The sequence below is a fragment of the Mytilus galloprovincialis genome, chromosome 9 (assembly GCF_965363235.1).
Source record: "Mytilus galloprovincialis chromosome 9, xbMytGall1.hap1.1, whole genome shotgun sequence".
In the NCBI taxonomy this organism is placed as follows: Eukaryota; Metazoa; Mollusca; class Bivalvia; order Mytilida; family Mytilidae; genus Mytilus; species Mytilus galloprovincialis.
Window position 1 is genome coordinate 87,668,376 of NC_134846.1, and position 12,703 is coordinate 87,681,078.

General features: G+C 31.8%; 1 protein-coding gene across 5 annotated transcripts in view; it reads left to right on the forward strand.

Annotated features, from left to right (window-relative positions):
- Positions 1–7,332, forward strand: part of LOC143046273 (BAR/IMD domain-containing adapter protein 2-like) — a 42,780-nt gene extending 35,448 nt beyond the window's left edge. The window contains exons 14-16 of one of the 5 annotated variants that reach the window (XM_076219356.1): positions 259–378; positions 968–1,457; positions 4,108–7,332. In XM_076219356.1, coding sequence (XP_076075471.1) covers positions 259–378; positions 968–1,432 — 585 coding nt within the window. In that variant the 3' untranslated portion in view covers positions 1,433–1,457; positions 4,108–7,332. The remainder of the gene's footprint in view (positions 1–258; positions 379–967; positions 1,458–4,107) is intronic. The other 4 variants (XM_076219355.1, XM_076219358.1, XM_076219357.1 and 1 more) reach the window with 4 other exon arrangements.
- Positions 7,333–12,703: the final 5,371 nt, after the last annotated feature.

Consider the following 12,703-nt stretch of genomic DNA (forward strand, 5'->3'; position numbering starts at 1 on the left):
TATTTGACCCTCAATAACAAACAAAATAAATTTATTCTGAACACTAATTATTATTTAATTCCGTTTCTGATGATGTATGAATATGAATTTGACAGAGAGTCAACTGTATTTAGATTTCTTGGTTAATTTGTTTATAGTAGACTATGTTTTCCTTTTTAAAGAAAAAAAAACCTTTCCATGTATAAAACTTACATCCTAGAATTCTGTGATGAGAAAGTCTTCAGTTTATTACCTTTCAACTGCATTTGTAATTTTCAGCCTTATAGTGACTGGGTTGATTACCCTCCTGTACACCAGGGTTATTACTCCCTACCGCGGCATCCAGCCGATGCCAGACAGTATCATACCCATTATTCTCAACAACCGCCTCTTTCTCAGGTAGTCCTGGGCATGCTCAGTATATGTTTGTAATATGGCTATTGTATCAAGCATGTCCAAATATCTGGTGTATACATTCCTGTCTAATGTCATATATTTGCTTTAAATATATTTAGATATGTTCAAACAGCATGATTTGGTTTAAATCGGGAAATTAACAAATATATTATTAAAATTGTGTTTTGTTGTAAAAATTAAAAGTTTTTTTAATCATGGTATTTCAGTCTGCAATAAAGGTATGACTTTGTCGTTCTTTACCTGGACAAATAATTGAGTTCCCTTTTGGTATTGTAATGCTTATTTGTTGTATATTAATGTATTTAAGAAAAGAATTTATATTCAAAAATTCAAAATGCTTTTTATGCATTGTATGAATTTGTTACATTTATAAACTTATTTCAAGAAAGTAAAAAACAAAATAAAGTTAATACAACCAAAATTATCAAATCCTTTACAAATATTTTAATCTGCAATTCATTATTTTTTAAATTTGTTTTTAATAATAAATCTAGGAGAATAATGTCATGTCAATATTAACATTGGTTATTGATCTATAGCATGTTTAGGATAGTCTGTTCTTTCTTTGTAGTTACAGCAACGAGGCCATAACATGGGACACTCTGCACCCTCACCCCCACTTCCTCCACCTCCCCCTCCAATCACTACATCTTCTAACCCAGCTACATCTCTTGCCACTCTGTTCTCTGCCAGTCGCCTCCCTTCTCCTGCCCTAAGTAGGAAACCAAGCTTCCATGCACCATCTCACGGCACTGCTGTCCCCCCAGCACCATCTCACGGCACTGCTATCCCCCCAGCACCTCCTATACCAACTGCTCCCCCTCCCCCTCCTTTACCTGGGGCACAGTCTAAATCTTCTGTCATTTCTCAGAATGGAGCAGCTTACAGCAATCGACAACAGATGAGCCAGCCTCCCCCAGCTCCACCACCACCTCCTCCCGGACCAGGACCAAAGATGGCGCCACCAAGTACTCCAGTAGCAGACTACAACCACACAGAAGAAGATAGTGCAAAGTATTACAATTTGCACAGATGAAAAAAATATGTGAAAAATGACCAGTGTTAGATTATTTCTTTATATTCTGATATATTTTACAATAGAGGTCGGTCTTTAAAAACATATCAACCCTATGATATAAGTTGACGTATACGCATCTGCAGATATACCAAAAAATATTATGTGATCCAGAGCTTAAGAATATTATATGTTTTCCCTCCGTCTCTCCGGTATCGTTCGCCCCTCTGTTCCAACAATTAAGTCATCTACATAATTTAATACTAGCATAAGAAATTAATCAGTTGTCCATCTGCATTATTGAAAGGATATACAATTAAAGCTCTGGATCACATAATGTGTATAGGTAAATCTGCAGATGCGTATACGCCAACGTATATGATACGGTTGATACGTCTTAAAATGACCGACGTCTATTGAAGACAACTTGATTACACTAAAATTTGAAGAAAAAGAATCATTTCATTTAATAAAGCTAGCTTATTGAAAAGGTTCTTTTTGAGGAAGGGATAACTACTTTTCGAGCGGGTAGTTTTTTTTTTGTCTGAAACAAATTGTCACACATTTTTCATTCATAGAGATTAGATAGGATCCTTAATTGCTTTTTGTAATGTTTCATATCTAATACTCATTGTTGAGTTATGTTTTGTGTGGGTTTTTTTTGCGTTTTTCTTTTAAACTCCCACCCAAAGATTAAAAAAAAGTATGTAAAACACATTTCAAGTTATTTCTTTCTGACTACAGTTATGTCAATGTGGAGTTTTTTCACAATTATTAGTCATCAGGCAATACATTTAGGTTCTACATATCAATATTTTATAAGTAGACTGTAAATTATGAACCACAATAAAATACAACTGAATTATTCTACAATACATTACATACTATTAAACATATTCATATAGATGTATCGCTATATAGTATATAATATAACCCAGGAGATGGGATGCATGAAACAGCATGATGTGAAAATAATTTTATTTGTATACCAGTTATAAAGGCCAACAATAATTTTGTTTTAAGATTTGTTTTCCTCCCTAAAACTATGGATAAACTTACAAGATTATTTTGTTCAAATTAAATTTAGTTAACTCCTAGTAATACAATTCCAAGGGCCAGAAATTAAACTTTAATTTGGTACATAGAGATTTTATTTTTATCTTATTTTGATAAGATATTTTTCCTTACGCCTTACAGATCTTAAATTTAACATGACTCCAATGGTTCCCAGGCTAAAAAAGAGGGAATCAAGTAATAACAGTTTATATTACCTAAAATCAAATTACTGTGTTCTGCACTTCATTGTTTCAAGTTCAATACTGAGGAAACAGTTGCTTTGATGTACAAGTTTATTATAATTCTTCAAATTTTTTAAACTCCATTCATCTACTCCAAACTCTGAAGCATTAGCTTTAAGGATTAGCCAAATATAATTTTTCTAACCTTTTGAAAACCTCTCATAAAAATTCTGGTCTAAGATTTTCCTGGCTGTAATGTCCAAAAACAAGTCTGTACTAATATTAGAGAATGTTTACATGCATGTAATTATACATTGGTATATCATGCAGTTTGGTGATGGTTTCATTTTAGATTTAGATATTTATGTTTTGAGCTAAGACTTCAAATGCAATAATCAAATTTAATTTTAGAAATGCTAGGAAAGGGTTCAGAAGATTTCATGAAAAATGTGATTAAAAAAATATATAAATTTTCTTTATTGCTTTACACATAGTGTAGTTTTTTTGTATCCTTAAATACATAATAATGAAAAAGCAAGTAGATCTTTATATGTAAGTTATGTTGTTGTTATCATCTCAGCCCTATAGTTGTAATAGGGTTAAATGTAAGGTACATTACCCCTAGTACAGCCATGGGACTAAGGAAAATATTAGGAAAAGGTCATTTTTAACCAGTTTCCAGTAAACCTTGAAGGGGATATTCTTTTAAATTTGGCAATTATGTAATAAATTATTACTTCTAACACTGTCATTAGTTTTGATTGAGTTTTTTTTCTTCAAAAACAACCCTTGATCACAAAGCATTCCTTGAAAAATGGAGTTGTCTATGTTATTTTCTGACTTTTTTACAACAATTTATTGAATTTTTGTGTATATGTGTGTGAGTAGTTTACAATACTTTGTAAGTTGCAGTAAGATTGACCTGCTTTTGACCTTTTGCTTGGTAAAGGAAATTTCTTTTTCGGTTAAAATCAAATGCAAATAACAAAATCAATTTTTTTTTTTTAAGTTATATTGTTATAAGGCAGTATTAATGGGAAAATGCAAACAACCGACTTTGTATGGTAAACCCCTGATAATTATTTTCTAAATACAATACAATACAATACAATCTTTTTATTGTCAATCAAGGATGCCCTAAGAGAGCAGTATAATTACAAACAATTAATAACAATGATTATTATTAATTCCATAAGTCAATTTTTTTTACAATATTGCATATGAACAATACAGGATATATTTTGTAGCCTCCATTTAACAATATTTTACAGTCTCTGACAATACCTTTTTCTTTATTTCATAAATACTTTTAAAATACACTGTACACTTTATATTACAAGTTTAAAATCTTAGAGCTATGAACAACATAATAAAATTAAACTTTATAGATATAGAATTAGAATACTTAGTTTTAATAATTATTGTCATATATTTTATTATTAATTCTTTTTTCACTAGATTCAAGAAAAATCCTAAGTTTGCTGGAATACAACTTCGGAAGACTGAAACAAAGGACAGATCTGCACCAAAGATTTGATTGACTACTAATACTTGTATAAACTTTGTGAAGTGAGTTTTGTAAGATGATTGATATGCCTTTAGACTAACCTGGTACAGATATTTACAGAATACTTTATTGAATGTTCTTTGTTGTGACAAGAACAACCTAACCATCAACATTCTGTCTAGAAATCTACATGTTTAATTTGACATTTGAATGTATGATGTGTCAGAATCCATGAGCATGTGACTGAATTCAACCTTTGATTCTGACAGTCAGTAATCTCAAATGAGGAGACTCATTAAAATCTAAAAAAAAATGGCCAACATGAAACAACCTTGAAGATTGGCACAGATGAAGAGCAAGTGTGAATGTTTGAAATCTCCTTATACACACCAACAGTGATATAATATATGTATCACAATTTGCTGTTCAAAATTTGCGATCCATAAGTTAGCTTATTTTATGGGGACTTTCAAAGTTCAGTACGGCATGTTAAACTAGTTCAGATTTTTCAATAAGGAAATTTTAAAAGAATTGTGATCAGTAAAATTCAGACTGAAGGTTCTCATGAACGTTTGTTTATATCATATACAACTGTACTTGTTAATAAGATTTAGCTATACTATTTTTATTGTATTATATTGTTATATTTGATATCTGTAAATTGGTGCTTGGTTGATGTATTAATGTACTTTTTTACCCTTGTTTTGCTCAACTTATTAAAAAGGGTCACATATATATAAACAACCAAAGTGAGAACTCGTTACATTTACATTTGACTAATATTTCTTATAATAAGAATTATAAATGATGTTTCTTTCAAACGATTTACGTATAGAAAATTAACATTGAATAGACAATTATCTCTATTTAGCCTGTTTGACAGGGGAGATAATTTTCGGACCAGTACACATACATTATAGCTGAGGATGTTTATTGTTAAGGTGCTTTACTATATAAAAGCTCAGCATAATGTTTTTTTTAAAAGCAATCTAATTCTCAAAGATCATATAAGTTTCAAAAGCATTACTTCTTATTTATTTTATATTGATCTTTTTAAAAAAGACGTGTAAAAATTTACCTTTTGCAAAATGTTGATATAGATTTGTATAAGTTTAAATTCTCACTACATGTATTTGAATAGTCATTTGTAAAAATGTATGTATATTAGTAAAATTGTTTATTGAATTTCTTGTGTATTTACCAAAGAAGGGTTGTGTTTTTTCATTGTTATGTATAGTTTGTGTGAATATAAGACTGAAGTATTTCATAGTCACATTCACATGCACTTGTCTCAGATTTCCCCCCCCCCCCCTATATACCTATAGGGGGAAAAATTCTGAGACAAGTGCCTTTGGTCACATTACATATTTTACATTTTCTTACCTAGCACTTAATGATGGAAATTAACTTTCCATGCATGATCTGAATGTTGTTTAATAGTAACACAAGAATTATACACACTAGAAGACAAGGGTGAGCCATGTTACTGTGTATGTCTTGGGAGTGAAAAAAAACCAGTTACTGTATGTGGGGGTAGGTTTTATATTTAAAAATTAAGTCTTTGAATAGTTTTCTCTTAATACGTTATCACTGGTGGGTCTAAATTGAATTGAACTTTCCAAAAACTCCCCTGAACTAGCATATTGTACCTGTGAAAAATTGGCATTATCATGAAGTTTATAACCATAAACCAGGATTTGGGAACTTTGCTTGGATGCCCTACTGGTACATCAGAACCCCTACCCCTTTCCAAAATTTTCAATTTGATTTTTGTTTAGAACAAGACAATTCCGATGGTCCTGAGTTTATGTGAAATGACATGGTAGTTAATGGTTTAACTTATAAATGAGTATGAAATACCTCAGTCTTCCTTTACAGAGGATTTTGTTTATGTTGTTTATAAAGAAATATATTTATTTATTTACTACAAATATATATTGTTGATTTGTTTAATAAGCTATATAGTATACCGGTATAATTTGCTATTTCAGAATGCTTATTGCTTTTGTATGACATCTTTACAGCATATCTGCTAATCACCATGTACATACCATCAGATAATGAAAATCCTTTTTTACTTGTTCAAAGTTACTTTCCATAGATGTAAGGCCATCTCGAGCCACTTTTAGAAAGTTGATGTTTATTTTATTTGTTTTGGGCCCATGCAACAACCATATTGTTTTACCCCTGTCTGTACATAGTTTGTCTGTACATCTCCAGCAGTTTATCTTTACTAGAATGTTTATTTTCCATTATGTTAATGCGCATCCAAAAGGTCCTCTTTATGTGCATGTAGTCAGATTTAAAATGTCTGGCAGTTAACCCTAGTCTTTTCTTTAAATATTGTTTGTCTTCTCCTACAGCGGTTTATAGATGTTTATTTATGTTTTATCTGCTCAATTTTCAAGCTAAAATAAATTTTATTTTAAAGAGAGTGTATTGTCAGGGTAAATTGTTTAATGATTTTAGAATAATCCATTCCTTCTATGCATGTATATTGTGACACCTGACCCGGTTCCTCATTAAAAATCCTGTGCAAAAAGCTTTATAGCTTTAAGTTTTGTCTACAAGTGTAGCTTTGTAGGCATGGGCTTAAAAATAATTTAAAAAAACCATCTTGTTTCAATAAGAATTTTTTACTATAAATAATCATCTTCTGGGGGCGTGCAGCCACCCAAGACCACCTGCTTACTATTTATTTTCCATAGCAACTGTCTACAGTTGTGAACTTATCCCTTCAGTTACAAATTAAAGTATTTCATTTAAAAAAAATGTTCTGTTTTGAGATCTGAAATTTAACATTTTTGTGTTGTACCTTAATGTTTTGAAATGCATGTTATTTTTTCATTACTTGATGAACATTGGTTTAATTTCCTTGTAATTTATATAACTTTGTTCTGTATGAAGAAAAGAGAATATTTAAGAGGCTATGACTTACACTTTTATTTGATTACAAGGCCAGGAAATGTTAATTTGGAAAAAGTATTTACAGTAATTGCTCAAAGTGTTAAGGTGAAAGACAGCGATTAAAAAACCTAATTTCTGGTGTCAATTTTACATTACAGCATATTGATCATTCTATATTTGTTGCAGCATTAATGTGTAGTGTTGTAATATCTCTACTTGCCAAAACCTTGTTTATATTCATACGATTCATTAAATTTATGTAAAAATTATTTCTTCTTTTTTGTTAAACAGCCAATTGAAAGTAAAATTTGCTGATTGTATATAACAAATATTTCCTAGCAAATTCAGCTAGTTTCATGGAATGCAGGCCCTTAGTTCACTGAAAAACAAGTACAGACACTTGGCTATGTTTTCTTACTCTTAAGGCCAGGTGAGCTTTTCTCATCACGGCTATTGGTACTTTACGGAACGGAACGGAACGGAACGGAATTTCATTTAAGGTATCCAAAGGGGGCATTTATCAAAATTTCGAAAAATCTTTAAAACAAAACAAACTTTAGAATTTCTGTGTTTTACGGTTTTCCATATACAAATAACACAAATGTATACTTAATCTCATCTTCACAGGTGAAATGTGTAATAATGTATAACATCGGAAAATATTCTGTAGATGAATATGTCGGATTGTCCTGATAAATTATCATGAAATTAACGCATTTGCAAGTCATGCATTATGATATCTAGACTGACCTCACGTCGTCCTTGATTAGAGACAGTGATCAAAATGAATCTGATTTAAACTTTTTAATTTATTTTTCCGTTCCGTTCCGTTCCGCAAAGTACCAATTGCTCTGAGGAATTAGTATTTAACGGAAAAAACGGAAACATAAAATTGAGAAAGGATCTTTAATGTAATCAAAGCAGTATGATAAAAAAAATTGTCTGACACCTCTATTTGCATGAGTGGTATGTGTTTTAGATAGCATTTTCGACTTGATCAATAATAAAAAAATTTAACACAAAGGCAGGTTACACAAAAAGTCTTTCTCCTTCCATCGGTAATTATATTTTAAAAAAGGGGCCTTCAACAGCCCGTTCCGACGATGATTAGAGACAGTGATCCAGTTGAATCTGATGTAAACTTTTTAATTTATTTTTCCGTTCCGTTCCGTTCCGCAAAGTACCAATTGCTCTGAGGAATTGGTATTTAACGGAAAAAACGGAAACAGACATCTTTAATGTAATTAAAGCAGTATGATAAAAAAAAATTGTCTGACACCTCTTTTTGCATGAGTGGTATGTGTTTTAGATAGCATTTTCGACTTGATCAATAATAAAAAATTTAACACAAAGGCAGGTTACACAAAAAGTCTTTCTCCTTCCATCGGTAATTATATTTTTAAAAAAGAGGCCTTCAACAGCCCGTTCCGACGATGATTAGAGACAGTGATCCAGTTGAATCTGATGTAAACTTTTTAATTTATTTTTCCGTTCCGTTCCGTTCCGCAAAGTACCAATTGCTCTGAGGAATTGGTATTTAACAGAAAAAACGGAAACAGACATCTTCAATGTAATTAAAGCAGTATGATAAAAAAAAAATTCTGACACCTCTTTTTGCATGAGTGGTATGTGTTTTAGATAGCATTTTCGACTTGATCAATAATAAAAAATTTAACACAAAGGCAGGTTACACAAAAAGTCTTTCTCCTTCCATCGGTAATTATATTTTAAAAAAGGGGCCTTCAACAGCCCGTTCCGACGATGATTAGAGACAGTGATCCAGTTGAATCTGATGTAAACTTTTTAATTTATTTTTCCGTTCCGTTCCGTTCCGCAAAGTACCAATTGCTCTGAGGAATTGGTATTTAACGGAAAAAACGGAAACAGACATCTTCAATGTAATTAAAGCAGTATGATAAAAAAAAATTGTCTGACACCTCTTTTTGCATGAGTGGTATGTGTTTTAGATAGCATTTTCGACTTGATCAATAATAAAAAATTTAACACAAAGGCAGGTTACACAAAAAGTCTTTCTCCTTCCATCGGTAATTATATTTTAAAAAAGGGGCCTTCAACAGCCCGTTCCGACGATGATTAGAGACAGTGATCCAGTTGAATCTGATGTAAACTTTTTAATTTATTTTTCCGTTCCGTTCCGTTCCGTAAAGTACCAATTGCTCTGAGGAATTGGTATTTAACGGAAAAAACGGAAACAGACATCTTTTAATTAATGTAATTAAAGCAGTATGATAAAAAAAATTGTCTGACACCTCTTTTTGCATGAGTGGTATGTGTTTTAGATAGCATTTTCGACTTGATCAATAATAAAAAAATTAACACAAAGGTAGGTTACACAAAAAGTATTTCTCCTTCCATCGGTAATTATATTTAAAAAAGAGGCCCTTAACAAAGATCCAGAAATACTGCTCCTACTAATTCGCCTTAATCAATTGCTTTTAACCATTTATCTAACAAAGTTGTCGTGGCAGTTTGACAGGAATGGTTCGAACGAAAACCTGATTGCAGGACATACAACAGATTATATGTGTCCGTATAGTTCATTAAATAAGTTTTTACGTGTCTCTCAAGTATTTTAGATACTAATTGTAAAAATGCAATTGGTCTGTAATTAAATACATCATTTTTTATACGACCGCAAAATTTGGAAAATTTTTCGTCGTATATTGCTATCACGTTGGCGTCGTCGTCTGCGTCGTCGTCGTCGTCGTCGTCGTCCGAATACTTTTAGTTTTCGCACTCTAACTTTAGTAAAAGTGAATGGAAATCTATGAAATTTTAACACAAGGTTTATGACCACAAAAGGAAGGTTGGTATTGATTTTGGGAGTTTTGGTCCCAACATTTTAGGAATTAGGGGCCAAAAAGGGCCCAAATAAGCATTTTCTTGGTTTTCGCACTATAACTTTAGTTTAAGTTAATAGAAATCTATGAAATTTTGACACAAGGTTTATGACCACAAAAGAACGGTTGGGATTGATTTTGGGAGTTTTGGTTTCAACAGTTTAGGAATTAGGGGCCAAAAAAGGGCCCAAATAAGCATTATTCTTGGTTTTCGCATAATAACTTTAGTTTAAGTAAATAGAAATCAATGAAATTTAAACACAATGTTAATGACTACAAAAGGAAGATTACATAAGCTGTATTTGGCAACACTTTTAGGAATTTTGGTTCTCAATGTTCTTCAACTTCGTACTTTATTTAGCTTTTTAACTTTTTTGGATTCGAGCGTCACTGATGAGTCTTTTGTAGACGAAACGCGTCTGGTGTATATACTAAATTTAGTCCTGGTATCTATGATGAGTTTATTTACAACCACTGGGTCGATGCCACTGCTGGTGGAGATTTATTTCCCCGAGGGTATCACAAGCCCAGTAGTCAGCACTTTTTGTGCTGACATGAATTGTCATTGATATGGTTATATTTATAAATTTACTGTTTACAAATTTTGGATTTTTTTTGAAATACTAAGGCTTTTCTACCTCAGGCATAGATTACATAAGCTGTATTTGGCAACACTTTTAGGAATTTTGGTTCTCAATGTTCTTCAACTTCGTACTTTATTTAGCTTTTTAACTTTTTTGGATTCGATAGTCACTGATGAGTCTTTTGTAGACGAAACGCGTCTGGCGTATATACTAAATTTAGTCCTGGTATCTATGATGAGTTTATTTACAACCACTGGGTCGATGCCACTGCTGGTGGAGATTTATTTCCCCGAGGGTATCACAAGCCCAGTAGTCAGCACTTTTTGTGCTGACATGAATTGTCATTGATATGGTTATATTTATAAATTTACTGTTTACAAATTTTGGAATTTTTTTGAAATACTAAGGCTTTTCTACCTCAGGCATAGATTACATAAGCTGTATTTGGCAACACTTTTAGGAATTTTGGTTCTCAATGTTCTTCAACTTCGTACTTTATTTAGCTTTTTAACTTTTTTGGATTCGAGCGTCACTGATGAGTCTTTTGTAGACGAAACGCGTCTGGCGTATATACTAAATTTAGTCCTGGTATCTATGATGAGTTTATTGATATGCTGAATCTAAAAATGTACTTAGATTCTTGATTATTGGCCCAGTTTTCAAGTTGGTCCAAATCGGGGTCCAAAATTAAACTTTGTTTGATTTCATCAAAAATTGAATAAATGGGGTTCTTTGATATACCAAATCTAACTGTGTATGTAGATTCTTCATTTTGGTCCTGTTTTCAAATTGGTCTACACTAAAGTCCAAAGGGTCCAAAATTAAACTTAGTCTGATTTTAACAAAAATTGAAATCTTGGGGTTCTTTGATATGCTGAATCCAAAAATGTACTTAGATTTTTTTATTATGGGCCCAGTTTTCAAGTTGGTCCAAATCAGGATCTAAAATTATTATATTAAGTATTGTGCAATAGCAAGTCTTTTCAATTGCACAGTATTGCGCAATGGCAAGAAATATCTAATTGCACAATATTGTGAAATAGCAATTTTTTTTTTAATTAGAGTTATCTTTCTTTGTCCAGAATAGTAAGCAAGAAATATCTAATTGCAAAATATTGTGCAATAGCAAGATTTTTTTTTAATTGGAGTTATCTTTCTTTGTCCAGAATCAACTTAAATCTTTGTTATATACAATATACAATGTATATTCACTTTTTACTACCAACTGATAAATTAAAATAATCTTTACCATTCAGTGATAACAAGCAGTTTTTTTACATCTTAATATTTTATGATGTATTTAAATGAGTAGTTATTGTTGCAAACTCCATTAGAAATTTTAATTGAGATATGTTTTGGAATAAGGGAAAGGGTGATGTGATTAAAAAAATTGGGTTCAATTTTTCTCATTTGAAATTTCATAAATAAAAAAGAAAATTTCTTCAAACATTTTTTTGAGAGGATTAATATTCAACAGCATAGTGAATTGCTCTAAGAGAAAACAAAAATTTTAAGTTCATTAGAACACATTCATTCTGTGTCAGAAACCTATGCTGTGTCAACTATTTAATCACAATCCAAATTTAGAGCTGAATCCAGCTTGAATGTTGTGTCCATACTTGCCCAAACCGTTCAGGGTTCAACCTCTGCGGTCGTATAAAGCTACGCCCTGCGGAGCATCTGGTTAACATTTATTTTCAAAAACTGGTATGACTTTAGCTAGTTTGAATAATGATGGATAAACTGATTTTTTAAAGCTTGAATTAAAAATTTGACATAAGGGAACTGGAATAAGATGAGAAGTAATTTTTAAAAACTTTGCACTGATATTATCAAGACTGCTTTTATTACATTACAGATGCCTGTTTTTGTTCGATTCCGTTAAATACCAATTCCTCAGAGCAATTGGTATTTTGCGGAACGGAACGGAAATCAGATTCAACTTGATCACTGTTTTAATCATCTTCGGAAGGCCCCTTTTTTAATTTATAATTACCAATGGAAGTAGAAAGACCTTTTGTCTAACCTGTCTTTGTGTTATTTTTTATACGTCCGTCAATTTTGACGGGACGTATTATGGTATACAAATGTCCAGTGTCCGTTCGTCCGTCCATCCGTCTGTCCGTCTGTCCGGTGTAAACATGTCGCACCGTAACTTGAGAACGACTTATCCAAATATCATGAAACTTAACATA